This window comes from Ctenocephalides felis, unplaced genomic scaffold (genome assembly GCF_003426905.1).
Source record: "Ctenocephalides felis isolate EL2017-DRISC unplaced genomic scaffold, ASM342690v1 CF-g0.4_SCAFFOLD_01604, whole genome shotgun sequence".
Classification (NCBI taxonomy): Eukaryota; Metazoa; Arthropoda; class Insecta; order Siphonaptera; family Pulicidae; genus Ctenocephalides; species Ctenocephalides felis.
The window spans coordinates 18,684,279-18,700,217 of NW_020537758.1; the positions used below are offsets into that span (position 1 = coordinate 18,684,279).

The 15,939-nt window shown below is 28.3% G+C and overlaps 1 protein-coding gene across 1 annotated transcript in view; it reads right to left on the reverse strand.

The window, feature by feature from the left end:
- The window catches only part of LOC113373464 (tyrosine-protein kinase-like otk), a 106,535-nt gene that overhangs the window by 2,756 nt on the left and 87,840 nt on the right, over positions 1–15,939 (reverse strand). Inside the window, exons 4-13 of the mRNA XM_026613760.1 lie at positions 5,642–5,759; positions 4,041–4,201; positions 2,428–2,569; positions 2,238–2,356; positions 1,992–2,146; positions 1,760–1,901; positions 1,470–1,631; positions 1,251–1,391; positions 1,048–1,160; positions 769–922 (exon numbers count right to left, since the gene is read on the reverse strand). Coding sequence (XP_026469545.1) covers positions 769–922; positions 1,048–1,160; positions 1,251–1,391; positions 1,470–1,631; positions 1,760–1,901; positions 1,992–2,146; positions 2,238–2,356; positions 2,428–2,569; positions 4,041–4,201; positions 5,642–5,759 — 1,407 coding nt within the window. The remainder of the gene's footprint in view (positions 1–768; positions 923–1,047; positions 1,161–1,250; positions 1,392–1,469; positions 1,632–1,759; positions 1,902–1,991; positions 2,147–2,237; positions 2,357–2,427; positions 2,570–4,040; positions 4,202–5,641; positions 5,760–15,939) is intronic.

The following is a 15,939-nucleotide window of genomic DNA, read 5'->3' on the forward strand; positions in this document are numbered from 1 at the left end:
AATCAATTAAAATTCAATGAGATAAGTTGGACTACTTTCCTAATTATTATTAAGAAAATAGTAATTTGTTTGAGAGAATTATAGTATACATTAATAGCATTTAATAATAACTTATCATGATTTATATTTGATTTGCTACATTTTTTGCAAAATCTAAAATTTTGATTACGATTCCTATAAGAATTACGTTGGAATTTTTAATAATGGCACTTAATAATAATTTATCACATGATTTATATTTCATTTGCTATATTTTTCAGAATCTTGAATACGTTTCCTATAAGATTTACGTTGGAACCTTTAATAATAGCATTTAATAATAATTTATCACATAGTTTATATTATATTTGCTACATTTTTAATAAAATTTAAAACTTTGATTACGATTCCTATAAGATTTACGTTGGAATTTTTAATAATAGCATTTAATGAAAACTTATCACATGATTTATATTTGACTTGCTTTATTTTTTGCGAAATCCAAAATCTTGACTACGATTCCTATGAGATTTACGTTGGAACCTTTATTAATAGCATTTAATAATAACGTATCACATGATTTATATTTTATTTGCTACATATTTTGTTAAACCTAAAATCTTGACTACGATTCCTATAAGATTTACGTTATAACCTAATTTTTTTTGTTTTATTGTACACAGCAAACTATACACACAGTACATTCAGCTACTTTACAGGTATAGGAACCTAATATGAAAACCTAATATTTTTCAAAATATTTTTTTATAGTAAAATTTTTAATCTTACCTACGGCAGTAACGACAATAGTAACATTTATTGATCCTTGCAGGTTAAAAGCTCTACATGTATATCTTCCATTGTGACTTTGAGAAACACTTTTAAAAATTAATGTACCGTTTACATCTTCCACATCATCAGGTAAATCATTGTCCAGATCCTCCTGAAAAAAAATATAAAGAACTGTTGCTTAGCACTATAGAAAATTATTAAATAAATTCAAATATAGGGGGACGATCTCAAATTCGATGTCAAAAAATACTTTATTTATTAATTATAATCTTGTACCATTTTCCAAACAATTGTGGGTGGAGGTGTACCATTAGCCTTACAGTGTATCTTTCCCATGCTTCCAAGTTCTAAATTTTTATTAAGTGGTGCTGGAGAAAATTTTAATTTTTCTGAAACAAAAGCAATAAAGACATAAAATAATTATAAAAAATGTATATTTAAATAATAATGTAATTATTCACAATATGTCTGTTAATTACCTTTGATGTTCAAAGTGCCAGGAATGGAAGCAACTGGTAAAAATCCTTGAGTAATGACTTCACAAGTATACGATCCTTTATCTCGAGGAATTGTCTGAGTGAAAGTTAACGAACCATCAGATTCATTAAACATTATTCGACCTAAAATTAAAAAAAATACCAGAAATGTCAACAATCATATTTCACTTAGCATTTTCAGATGTGTGGTAGATTACAAACCATTTTCCAAGCGTAGCAATTTTCCTTCTCTAAACCATTGAATTTTCGTAAAGTGCTTTTCATGTTTGTGATGTTTCATACCAGAATGCTTGCATTCCATTCGGACAGAATGGCCTTCGTCAACTGTCACATTATAGGGATGTTGAGTAATATTATGCTGTTCTGGAATTAGAGAAAATTCCTCCGTTAAAAATTGTTAGACATACTTAGAAAAATAAAATCATTTTGTACAGTAATAATTATTTAATTAAAAATGCCATTCATTAAAGTAATATAATTAAGCTGCTCACTTATAACTTTAACGTGGATTTGCATTTCAGTAGTCCCTGCAATATTTTCGTTTACACAAGTATAAGTTCCTGAATCAGCTGGAGCAGCTTTTTCAATCACTAATATATTATTGTCTGCATGTATTTTACCGGTATTTGATATCTGCCAAATAAGCAAAAATACTTTATTATAATACTAAATCTAATTTCAAATAGGGATCTAATAAGAATTATATAATTCCATTACACTTGCCTTATGAGATTTTGGACCCTTCCACCAAACAGTTGGTTTTGGATAGCCTTGCGTTGGATTGCATGAAATTTGGAATTTTTTGCCATATGGTGCTGGCATAACATGATTTTCGTGCAACATCGGTTCAAAGTTGTGCTCGGTCAAAATACCCAAATCTAGGTGAAATAAAAATTATATTAGTGTAACAAACTCTGCAATAATAGTCAACTGATAGTACAAATATTTCTATATATTCTGGATACTTACGAACTATTTTTAATTCAGCTATATATTCTTGTTTATCTCCAAGGCATTTGTAAACGCCAGCGTCCTGATCGGTAACTGATTTTATAATCAAAGTCCCATTTGGAGAAATTGTCAAACGACTGTTTAAGTAATAAAAAATATTACAATAACAATATATCCTGTATTTATTATATATTTATTTATTTCATACCTGGTGCTATTAATTAATGGCGTTTCCTTGAAAAACCACTGAACTGTTTCGATACCTTGGTATTTGCAATTAAATCGTGCATCTTCGCCTAATCTCAGCAGTTGATCTTTTGGGATCACATCTATTACCACACCATTTTCGTCTATAAAATAGTAAAAATTGAAATTAATACTTATATACTATAATAATAAACTACATTACTCTATTATATCATAACTGATGCCTCTTATGATAATAACCAATATAAAAATAAACTAGTGGGGTGTATGGCATAGTGCCTTAAGGCAAGTTGCTGGAACTTCTCGTACAGTAACGAAATGTTTGAGGAATATTGAATGTTTTCAAATAGATTATTATAAAGATTGTAACACTGTCTAATATTTATAAGAATTGTATAAACTAAATTGCAAAGTTGAAATTATTTGTTTAAAGTATATTAGAACTATAGTCAGAATTAAAAATAAAATCTGAATTATTTTCGATATACAAACATTTTTTTTTTGGAAAAAAAAATTGAAAAACAAAGTTGAAACAAAAAATGTTTTTTAAAAAAATCAATTATTTGATTAAGACAAGCAGAAAGTTCTTCGAATCATTTAAATCGGACGCTTAGTTCTCTCAAAAACTGCCATTTTTTGCACATTTAGCTCCGTATCTTCGAAATTGCTGGGCCTGCTTTTGCTAAAAACTGATAAACCCTTCGTTTTTTAGATCATTCAAATTGGATGCTCCGTTCTCTCAAAAACCCGATTTCTATTTTCTGCATTCTTAGCTCTTTATCTCAGTAACTGCTGGACCTGCCTTCGCCAAAAACTAATCAGCATGTCTCCTTATCAATACAAATCGAATGTTTTTTGAATTATTCAAATCGCTTCATCCGTGTTCCCGAAATCGTCGACAAAAATTTGTATCCGAACACACATACACACGCACACCCACACATACATCCATTTTTTCTAAGGTATACCAAAATATTCAGAAACCTCTGAAATGTGAAGATATATAAAAAATTTCATTTTTGATTTTTTGCGAATACTATAACTTACCCTACGGGAAGTTAATAAAGAATGCAGAAAAAGAAAAATATACATAAATTATCCCAAAACATAATTATATTTTACATAAAATATGATCAGTTTCTCCTTACGCAATTTTTTTTAATAAAATGAAGCTAAGTGAATTAAATAATAAATTTAATAATTTTACTCATATATCTGCTCCCTAAATATCAAATTTAATATTAAGCAATATCATTTATGATGTAATCACATATTTTCTAAATTTTTGATGGGCCTACAAGTTATTTTTTATTTCTAGCATTAGCGAACGAATAATTATTTCAAGCTTACTACTTACAATACTGGAAAAGTTGCATACACCTGACAAACATTCAAGAAGAATGAGAATCATACCAATCGTTAAATCGGAATTCGACAATCGTTTTTTTATTTAGTGTAATGTTAATTATATTTACCTCCACGAAAAAAATAAAACTAATATACATATATTATTACCCTCGACATATGTGTTCGCTTTCGGGAACCGGTTTCTTGTTCTGGATGCACCCATATATATATATTAGTATAACGTTCGTGTAAAGAATTCAGGTTTACCTTTTACGGCCAAAATAAAATTAGTCTCGCTGGTGGTGAAGCCGGCTTCGTTGCGAGAGGAACATCGATAGACACCATTGTCTTCGGCGCTCGCGGACTTTAGATGCAGTTTGTCCTTGCGGACGTCGTAGCGCTGGGACTTCGACAAACGCTCGGTATTCCTGGGAAAAATATGAAATATTTATAAATATTATTTTTAGCTTGTTGTACTTTAAGATATTATATCTGGGGAATATTTAAATGATATTTTTGGTCATATCCTTGTTTTAAACATTTCTGATTATTATTAACTTTCCGTAGGGTAAATTATAGTAAACGCAGAAAAATCTAAAATGAAAATTTTTATATATCTTTACATTTGAAAGGTTTCTGAACATGTTGGCATACCTTAAAAAAATGATGTAGATGTGTGTGTATGTGTGTATGTATAGTATATATGTAGGAGTCAACCGATTTTAATAATTAAAAAAAACATTCGATTCATATTGATAAGAAGACGTGCTGATTAGTTTTTGGCAAAGGCAGGTGGAGCCATTTCGAAGATATGGAGCAAAAAGTGTCAAAAATGGTAATTACTTTTTTTAACAATTTGGAATTCCTAGCAATGTGCCCTAAGTCATGCACAAAAAAATGGTAAATATATCATGTATGCATGTTAGAATATGTTGTCTTATGAGGAAAATGGCAGATTTTTTATTGTTTTCGTATGCTATTATTAATATTAATTATATTTTTAATTGTTTAAAAAAAATTAATAATTGAATTCTATTAAGTTTGTTTTAACCAAGAAGTAAAATGCTAAGAATGTCCTTTGGTTATGAGATAGTGCTTATAAGGTATAAAATAAATTGTTAGTAAGACTTTATGGGTTTTAATAATTTACGAATTTAATTTTTACTATATTTGCAGTTTTAATATATAATTTAGTACAGGATTCTCGAATTACTGATAAGATTTAAAATAAAACCTCATATGGATTCACTCTAAGCGAGCATTTGAGTTCAAAATTTTTTTGATAAAATTTAAGTGGTTGTATAAGAGTTGTAACTAATTTAGAATACCAATATGCAATATATAAAATATTAAAAATATAAAAATAATAATTTTGAATCATTATCATATATTTTAGGCGCCTATATTTTAGTGACATGGTAAACTGAATATATTTCAGTAGACCAGTTCATATATATTATTTTGCAGTTTTCAATATAATTATTAATTATTTGATATATCATGTACGCATACTTTATGCATTATTCATTAAAACAAAACAAAATTCTTGTGCAAATTGTCATATATAAAATCAATATTTTAAAAGTATTTTTCTGCAAATAAATAAATAACAATAAGAATTTGAAAGTAATTCTAAGAATTTTTCACAAATCTTGCAGTAAATATGTGTGAGTACTTCTTAATACAGTATGATGTTAAAGTTTTATGTGATCTTACTGTAAATTATTACAGTATACACAGATAACTTTATGCATTCTAAAATTGGCAATTAAATTGATTAAATTTTGTTCATTCAATTTATTCTTTTGCTTCCAAAAATAGTGTTTTCAAACGATGATTAAAGTGCATTTATATCTTTATTTTATTACCTGAACCATTCATGATGAATTTCTCCAGAACCGGTAGCTTTGCATTGTAAAACAACTGAAGATCCAGCTTTTATAGCAGTCGTTGGTTCTGCTGGATAAACAGAACAGTTTCCAATCCCTGAAAAAAAAAAACATTATTAAAAAACGAAATATACTTATCAACGTTTATTGTCGATATATACATTAATAACATTTAAAACTACACGTTATGTGGCGGCTATTTGCAACATAATTCATGATTGTATAAACCGATGATTTTGCGTAAAAAGAGTGACCACGAAGTATGCATTGTTTAGATTAAAAGTTGTTATTCTAAACATTATGATAAAAAAATACCTTTGAATAAGAAATTTAAAGGCATTTCATATATTGTTGTTCATTTGGGTGGATTTATAGATATTAGATGATTAAAAATAAATGTGTCATTAAATACTTTGCAACTTATAATGATTGTTGAATAAACTACCAAGTCAATAATAATATTCATAAAATTATAAATAATTCATAAAATTATTTATATAAATATGACTATTGGAATGCTTGAATCAGATTTCTACGCATTATAAAAAAATGCAATATAATTCAATTTAATTGTCTGTGATTTTTTTTATTCTATATAATCATGACAATCAAAGTTAAATGACCTTATTGAAGGAACAATCATTGAAATAATTTAAAAATAATATTAATTATGAGTCATCATAAAAATAATGAAAATCAAAGTCCTTGTTTTGATTTTGAAAATTTTTGATAGAAACAAATATTCTATTCCAAGGATCCTTTATCAAAATAATTTCCATTCGTCCTCAGACTGGTGTATTTCATGATCCTCTGTTTGGCTTTGTGCAATCGTACATATCTCGTGAGAGTGTACTTTTATAGTTTATTCAATACTGCAGCGTTCATGGGGTGCGCTTTACTACAGCTCTAATGCAGAACTTTTAGGCAATGACTCGATGACTCCAAGTAATAAAAAGCACACCAACACAAAAACAAACAGATGTTTATGGATATCACATATATAATATTATTCCTCTTATATAATATTCCATAAAATAGAAATAAAACAGAAATATCCGGCTGCTACTTATTGTCGTAAAACAATCAGGATGTGAAGTTGGAGTAGGAAGTTGGATTAATTTAGGAGATTGGTGGAAAATTAAATATGTTAAAAAAGTGCTTAAATTGATATATAAATTTGATTTGAGTTAAATTATTATTGGTCGTAGACCTAAGCTTACTTTAAGATAAAAAAAATATATTAAAATAATTTTTTTCTCAATAATCTTTTTAATTATTAATTAACTAATTCAACTGCCTCCATATTGGAAATTTTAGCGGCCTAAGCATCAGAAATATTCTAATGTTTATACATATGACATATTTCTCTTAAGCTTAAAACAACCAGGAAAAAATATGGGAAATTGAATTAATTTTATGAATTTTGAAATATGAACTATGGACAAAATAGCTTATTTTATTTTTAGAATTCTATAAATTGGATTATTATTCATCTTAAAAAAATCTCAAGATTATTTTACTAATTAGCATTAAATCAACTGTAAATATCATATTGTAAAAGCACCTGGATTGATTATTTTAATGTGCTTTTTGGTAACAATGTAGTCCATTAATATTTTAAATAAAAGTCTTTGTAATAAATTATCGGTATTATCAAGAGGTTTTGTTAAAATCTATATATATATATATATATATATATATATATATATATATCATAATGCATCATAACAGTAGTGATAATAGTTCTATATTACAAAAGATTAATTTACTAATTGCTCAACGGAATTTGATCAGATCAAATAGTTATCCAAATACCAAAACTATATAGAAAATTAAACCATGATAAATTTAGTATTCTATAATATTGTAATGTAATTTACTCTTATTGCTTTACCCTTAATTTATTTAATTTTATTTAATTATTTTTGTTAAGGATATATGAAATAATTATTTATAATAAATAGTTGCATTATCTAACGTTCTATAAACCACCCATTTCTAAATTAATAGAATAAATGTTAAAAATTAATAAATACTAGAACAAATTCATAAGAATTTATTTGAAAAGAATTAGTTTTGTAATTTTTGTGCTTATAAATATGTGTGGGTGTGTGAGTATTTTAATAAAATTCACTGAATGTGTTCTATGCTCTTTTCATTTAATATTATTAAAGTATATCAATGCTGTCTGATATAAAAATAAACTAATCAAAATTTAAAGTGGCACTCATTATTATTGAAAAAATAAAAGATTTAGTAATAAGTACTTATTACATTAAACAGACAAGACAAAACAAAACTATTCTAGGAGAGATAAAATGTAAATTATTAAACTAAAGCTTTACAAAAATAAATAATTTGCATGCACATATGAATGTGCTTTATATTTGCATATGCTTTAATTGTGCATAATTTATTTGTTCTATGTGAATGCATTAAAACACATGTAATTTCCCTCTGAATGAGATAGTTTGTTATTTTATATGCTATTTACCAAAAATATCCTTTGAATATTATTCCAGCAAAAGCTTGTTTATAGCGCCAGAATCCTTGTATCAAATATTTGCAGAATTATCGAAAATATACATTTGTAATTGAAAGATGCACGTTTATGTTACACAGCCTTATATATAAGAGAACTAATAATAACAACAATATTATTTCATGTGCTAAAGAGAACTTATTCTCATAAAGAAAACATTAAAGTTCCAACGCAACATCGACCAATTACTCGGAGTGTTTTGAAATGAAATGCGAGTAGAAAAAGTTTCGCAGACGACGATATCTCTATTAAATGAGACAAATTAACTTAATACGTTAAGTGTTTTATCTTGGACTGAATCAAATGCACATCTTTATATTATAAATTACCTCTTGAGAATATTAATTTGTTCATCCTGCAAAGTTATGTTATCAGTGACCATTCAGAGTAATAATAATAAATAAAAAAACTGGATCCATTATATACCTATAGTATAAATTTACTTGATGTAGGAATGTCGATTGCATAGTAATCTACATTCAGAGACACTTCAGAAGCAAAATTGACATGTCTATTATATTGTCAGTAGAAAGAACGAAATGAATTTAAATGAAAAATCCAATTTACTATAAGTTCCAGAACAAAAATAAATGTTTTTTATACCTTGATCATATATCACAATTATACAATATCTATTTTTATATTTTTATCAATTATTTATATTTATACATATGAGTAGAAAAACTGTAAATCTTTTAAATATTACTAGTAAAATTAAATATACTAAAAAATTAGATGCTATAGTGAAACTAATCAAAGCGAGTCCATATCTAGTTTCATCGAATGGCTTATAAAATTTTGAATTGGGTTCAGTCGTTTTTTGGAAAACGTAGACAAAAAAATAAATATTGACTTATACATACACATGCTTTCTTCAATTTTTTTGTCAAATTGGATTTTTAAGCGAAAACACAAACTCCTCCTTCATGAAGTTAAAAAATACTTAAACAATTTCAAAAAAATAAAAATTTATCGGTAACATTAATATTGTTTATTATAGATTAAAATGTATTGCAGTATTTGATATTGCAATAAATAAATCGATAAATTTACATTTCAATCTTGAAATTCAAACAGATTGCTCTATTCGAACAAGAATCCAATTGCATAAAATTTGAAACTACCCTTAAATATCCAGTTGCATAAATTTGATATTATCTTTTGAAAATTTTGTGAACTAATTTTATACTTTAAAATTTCAAACAAGAACCCGTTTTTATTTGACTGCTTTGATTATAAAAAACTTGAAACCATAATGAAGGTACTATTCAAGTTAGAATCCAATTGTGATGTATGAGCTATTCAAATTAGAATCCGATTGTATAAAGTTGAAACTAATTCTAAAAATCAAATTTTTATACTTTTAAATACCTTTACTGAACCAATTGTATTTACAAATAAAATTCATCGTGAACAAATTTGTTTATCATAGTAAATAAGTGATCCACAACCAAACAACTGATCCATTCTAAATCGTGTCAAGTGGTGATTTATATTTTTTCCTTAATGCAATTGATTAATTATCTCACTCAAAATACACCAAACAAAAAATAAATAAAAAAAATCTTTTATGGCAAAGTTTATATCTGTTACATGTATAGATAGTAGCTTTTCCAGCTGATACTTTACCCAGGTTGTTTCAGGACTCTGATTTCTCTGATCAAAGTATTTCATTTCCCATCAAATAAACGTTCAATCTAAATCAAACGTATCTCTTAAGCTCAAAATAATTTGTGTTTAAATTAAAAATGCAATTCGACTGCTATCTGCTGCTGGAGAGATCGGAGCAGAAATGACGTGCTGCAGCCTGTCTGTCAGCAGATGGAGGCGACAGTTGAAAAAAACAAGATTAAACAAGAATCAAAGCGAACGATGAATGAGTTGGATAAACAACTGATTCCCCAGAATGTACTTTTATAGTTTACTCGATATATCCGACTCGTGGCGGTTAAGTCTTGCTTCTCTTTGAAGACTATAGTACCAGTGAAGAAACCCAGCAACAGAGCCAGCCGAGAGAAAAAGATGGAAAAGACCAAAGCCGATGCAGGCTTCCCAAACATTACTAATCAAGGAACTTCAGACAAAGATACAACTCAATTAAAACATTTAAACACTGCAAGCGGGGAATTGGAAGTTTTTCGTGTAACTTTCTGGGAGAACCTACCTAACCATCACATGGATACCTACTGTGTATCAGTAGTCAGTTTTTATACATACATGTTGCTTTTTAATATTTTACGTAAACACTTAATTAAAAGCAATTAAGCTTTCTTCTAAAATCCTTCTTATTGTTTCAGCTCCAATAATTAACAAGGATATGTTAGTATTTCACAGTATACAGTTGACTGGTAGATGGAAAATTACTCGATTATCTTTTCATCACAATATTCAATTAAGAAGTTCACTGTACTAATAAATGCCAATTTGCAATGATCATGGGATATGATATCATACTATAGACCAGAATATGGTAGTAAAGCTTATAATGAATAAAATAGAAAAATTTTATAGAAATAAATTCAAAAAGAGTATTGTATTTATTTTATTGACAACACTGAAAGGGGAGTGATGTGGCAATCCTAGTTGACCATGAATGAGCCAACTAGGATTGCAACTATATAAGATGGCTTTTATTGACAGTAATGAAAAATGAACCGCTTACAAATATATAAAACATTAATAAAAAATCTGATCAATTGCCAAAGTCAGCATGTCCACCAATATGATAATTAATTATTAAAAATAACTATTTACAATTACATAAAAACTGTATTGAAGATCTGGCCATTTACAAAAGTTGACCTAAAATGACAATCTGTTATTTTCATAATTCTTAATAAAGGCTCGAATTGCCACTATTTCAGAATCATTAATCATGTAACCCTTTCCACTCGGATGCCGCCTCTCCGATATTAATTCTGTAATTCGTGAGTGGAAAAGGTATGGAAAGTTCTAAGTGCCGAAAATTATATTTTATTCATTCAATATGAGTTGGCTATGACTCTCTAGTATAAAACGTAAATTTGCCACTATTTCCGGGTTCGATACGCGCATTGGCCAACATGATATCAAGCAGTATTACCATTACTATTAGAAATGTATACAATATAATCTTTTCACAACCAAAGTGGTTAACCCACTGGGTTGCTTTCTAGGAACTCTAGGTTAAGTAATGTGCAAAACAATTCCGATTAATTATCATATCACAATTCAGCTTATGAGTAAATTTGCGATATAATTGTGAATGCATATGTCACACACATAAATTAAATAAACAACAAGAAATGTTAATACAAGCATAGAGATGATAAAAAAGAAATCTGATATTTTAATAACAAGTAGGAATGAAATATTGTAACATGATCTCTAGTACGATTTGAAAATGGAAAAATGCAATATACGTTGCGATATGATAGCATTGGACATGTTTAGAATTCATACATATGATACTTTAGTAAAGATTACAAAATGATATACATAATTATATTTTGTATATTATCCTTAATGCCTTATCTTCTTGATAATAACATAACATTTGTATCATCATCAAATTGATGGTAACATTAAATTGTGTTATTATTGTTGCTGAGAATATGTTACCAATTAAAAATCTAGAATATAGTGAATTAGTCCCAAGTACTCATACAAAATTTGTTATCAATATCGAATATTGAGTACGAAAAGAAAGCTACGATTATTTTTTATACCCGTCGATATCCACTCGAATGATAATATTTTTACCGAATTATGATTCATATATAATTTAAAATGTGTGAATGTATTTTTGATGGCACACAGAGATATTACTGTGAACACCTAAATATATTTGTGATAAAGATAAGATGTGTGAGTAAATAATACATCTATATGTAAATAAAGCATAATAAATCATGTCGCGCACCGGTGGAGATGTCTAAAATCTAAAATCCATAAGGCATGTACTACGAGATAAGAAAAAAAGCTTATAGATCACATAGGGAGAAAACCTTTCTTTTTGCCATCAAAATTATGACTTTTATGGTAAAGCCACAGTGAATTAATGAATAACTCACTTTTACAGACACGAAAACAAATGATGGATACTCTTAGATAGTTACTTTAAAAACAATTTTAATCTTATTAGAATAGTTTAGTAATCCTAATGATGCTGTTAAAGAAAAACTTTTTTTTAATAAATTCTAGAAAGAAACTGCAACTAGAGTTAAGCCCAACATTCCTAAAGTTAATATTTAATAGAAATTAATAAATTATAATTTTTTATTCTAAAGTTATTATTTTATAAAAATTAAGTTACAATATTGTACTAAAGCATTTAATATCCAAAACAAGATCAAACAGTTATAATAGAAATAAATCGGGAAGAAAATATTTTATAAAAATGTATTTTATTTAAGTGTATAAGTCAACTATAATCAGTAGCTGCCGACAGTCACTAAAAATGTACGCTTCGGCATAGATTCTGATTAGATTAGCTCAAGCTCGTTGCAAAATTATAAACTTTGGTAAATTTTTATAGCTCAACCGCTTATCGTAGGCCTATAATATTACAGTATGTTATTTCAGACTATGATATCGATCGTCATGCAAAGTGTCATCTGAATGGCCACCAAAAAAATTGCAGCATTTAATTAGGAAGAATAATTTTTAATTATTTTAAATTGGTCCAGATGTTTTTGAGAAAATGTCTCACATACACAGAGATACACATTTCAAACTTGGTCTCATTAGATTCAGAATGACTTGAAACGACGAGAAAACTTAAAATTAGTAAATCGGATGTTATTGCAAAAACAAACTCTTTCGTAAGTTAAGTATTATAAATATAATACATGTAAAATAATAAATATATATATATATATATATATATATATATATATATATGAAAAAATAAATACATAGCTATGTGTCTGGTTGTGTTAAGAATCATAGAAATTAGTAGAACAAGGAAAGATTAGTATAAAAAGAAGGATTCAAATAAATAAAAATTGAGGCAAATAATAATCATACGCCTTAAGGTCCAATTATCCTTTCCAATTGTTATCCCTTTGCCAAAATCAATAAAATAAGCAATCTATTACAACTAAAGTAGTTGTCTTGTCACGGCTAAAAGTTTGTTGGAAACCCCTGCTGCGCCCGGACGCTTCCAGAATTCTTTTCGAAGCCGCAAACAACGTGCGGGGTCGATGTCGGATCTGTTATCCCTTACATACAAATGCAAATAAACACGAGATCAGGCCGAACAGATGAAAGAGGAACTGAACACCGAACTGACTCGAGAAAGAAAAAGACACGGCCAATGGATAATTAGGGTATCGTTTAGAACGCATCGCGCATTTAAAGAAAACATATATATGATACGATGATACGATGCTGAGAGCCTGCGAGGCGATTCGAACACAACCGAGGCATTGGAATTTTACGAATTATTTGGACACACATACGTGCAAATGTATACATATAGGGTAGAGCGGGGCTTAAAGGTCCGAGGGTAAAAAAGATCCACCAACAATATGTCAAAAACATGCAAAGTTAAGAATTTTGCATCAACAATATTTGAAAGTAGAGTGCAAGATATGTATAATCAGCCAGGAATAATGTTTGTAAAGTATTTTCTTTTGTAGTTAGTTTGGTTGTGAGCACTGTTGTTTAGTTCACGAGAGATTACTATAATTTTTAAGTCTATGGTATTCAATTGTTTTCTATCTAATATTTCGTCCTTTAAAATTTAATATAACACTTTGAATATATTTGCCTCCTCGGATGTCTTATTTTACCTCGCCTATGGCGTAAAACGGACCAGGTGACATTTTTTGAAAAACAGCAACAACTAGTGGGATGTATGGCATCGTGCCTTAAGGCAAATTGCTGGAACTTCCCGTACCGTAACGAAATATTCGAGGAATACTGAATGTTTTCAAATAGATTATTATTAATATTGTAACATTGTCTAATATTTATAAGAATTATATAAAGTGAATTGCAAAGTTAAAATTATTTGTTTAAGTTATATTAGAACTTTAGTCAGAATCAAAATAAAATCTGAATTATTTTCGATATACAAAAAAACTAAAAAAAAAAAAAAATTACACGAATTTTTTTTCCAAAATCAATTATTTTGTTAGGACAAGCAGAAAGTTCTTTGAATCATTTAAATCGGACGCTTAGTTCTCTCAAAAACTGCCATTTTTAACATATTTAGCTCCGTATCTTCGAAATGGCTAGGCCTGCCTTTGCCAAAAACTAATAAACACTTCTCCCAATCATTACTAATTGAATGTTTTTTAGGTCATTCAAATCGGATACTCCGTTCTCTCAAAAAGTCGACTTCTATTTTCTGCACTCGTTGCTCCGTATTTCCGAAACGGCTGGTCCTGCCTTCGCCAAAAACTAATCAGCTCTTTTCCCTATCAATAGAAAAAGAATGTTTTTTTAACCATTGAAATCGGTTGATCCGTGCGCCCGAAAACGTGACTGAAAATTTGTATCCATACATACATACACACACAAACACACACACACATCCATTTTTTCTGAAGTATGCCAAAACGTTCAGAAACCTTCAAAACGTCGAGAAATGTAAAAAATTTAAATTCCGATTTTCGGCCCATCACAATAACTTACCCTACGGGAAGTTAAAAAACACGGTTGTACAATGATGAACTAGTTGAAAGTTTTACTGAACATAGTCAGATAATTATTTGTTTGATATGAGTTATTTGATATAATTAGTTTGATTTTCACAATATAATTGCTCAAAGTCAAATTAGACCTTTGTGCCCCGCCCTATCATATGCTCATTATCGAACCAATATTAAGAAAAAAGTATCTGTTGTCCACAATATTTCAGAGAAAAATGTCTGGGAATATTATGAAATAATTTAGCAGAATTTCTATCTTAATTGCTAAATTATTACTAGTAGATCCTTCTAGATTGGAATTAATGACAGAATTGTCGAAATTTGTTTAGAAAATAAATTCTGAAAGCTAATTTTTAACTTTAAAATAAGATTGATAGACCTATAAGAGAATATTCGAAACAAGAGTTCAAAAGCTCAAAAGTTAATTATGATTGATGGGTTGATGGATCCATTGACCATAATATTATAATAAAACAATAAAATGTAAGACTTTTGTGACATATGTAAAAATCTATTAGATAGTATTAAAAAAAAATTGCCAAAAATTCAAACTAGGCTCCAGATTTTTTTTAATTTAAAAATTAAAAGTTAAAACTCTTCTTATGCAATAGATAATAAATTTAAAATAGTAAATTTTATCCAATAACAAAAAATTTTAAAAGTAATTTTAGTCGATTTTAGTGTTTGAAAACTGTGAAAATTTTACCTATAATCTTTGATATTTTGTGTTATTTAATAAAAATCCATTTTTACTACAAAATGTACATAACTTATTCATCAGCTCCCCCACTATTTTAGTATCTCGTATTCATTATATATTTCCTTTTTTTAATCCTGCGATTATGCGATTCCCAGTATTCGTTCCTTCGGGCGGGTTATTAATAGGTTTACCGTGTACCGTTCGAAAAGAGAAAAATAAAGAAAAATAAAGAAGATAATGCAAGCACGTTCGCCGAGCACAAAGAAGATCCGCAAAAATATTCGCAACGCAAACCGAGCCGCCAGGCCTGGCGAGAGCCGAGTGGGCCGAGTGAGGTCAGAACGGGGACCCGCCCACGAAAACTTGGGTAAAAGTCAAGTTCGAAACGAAAGGTATT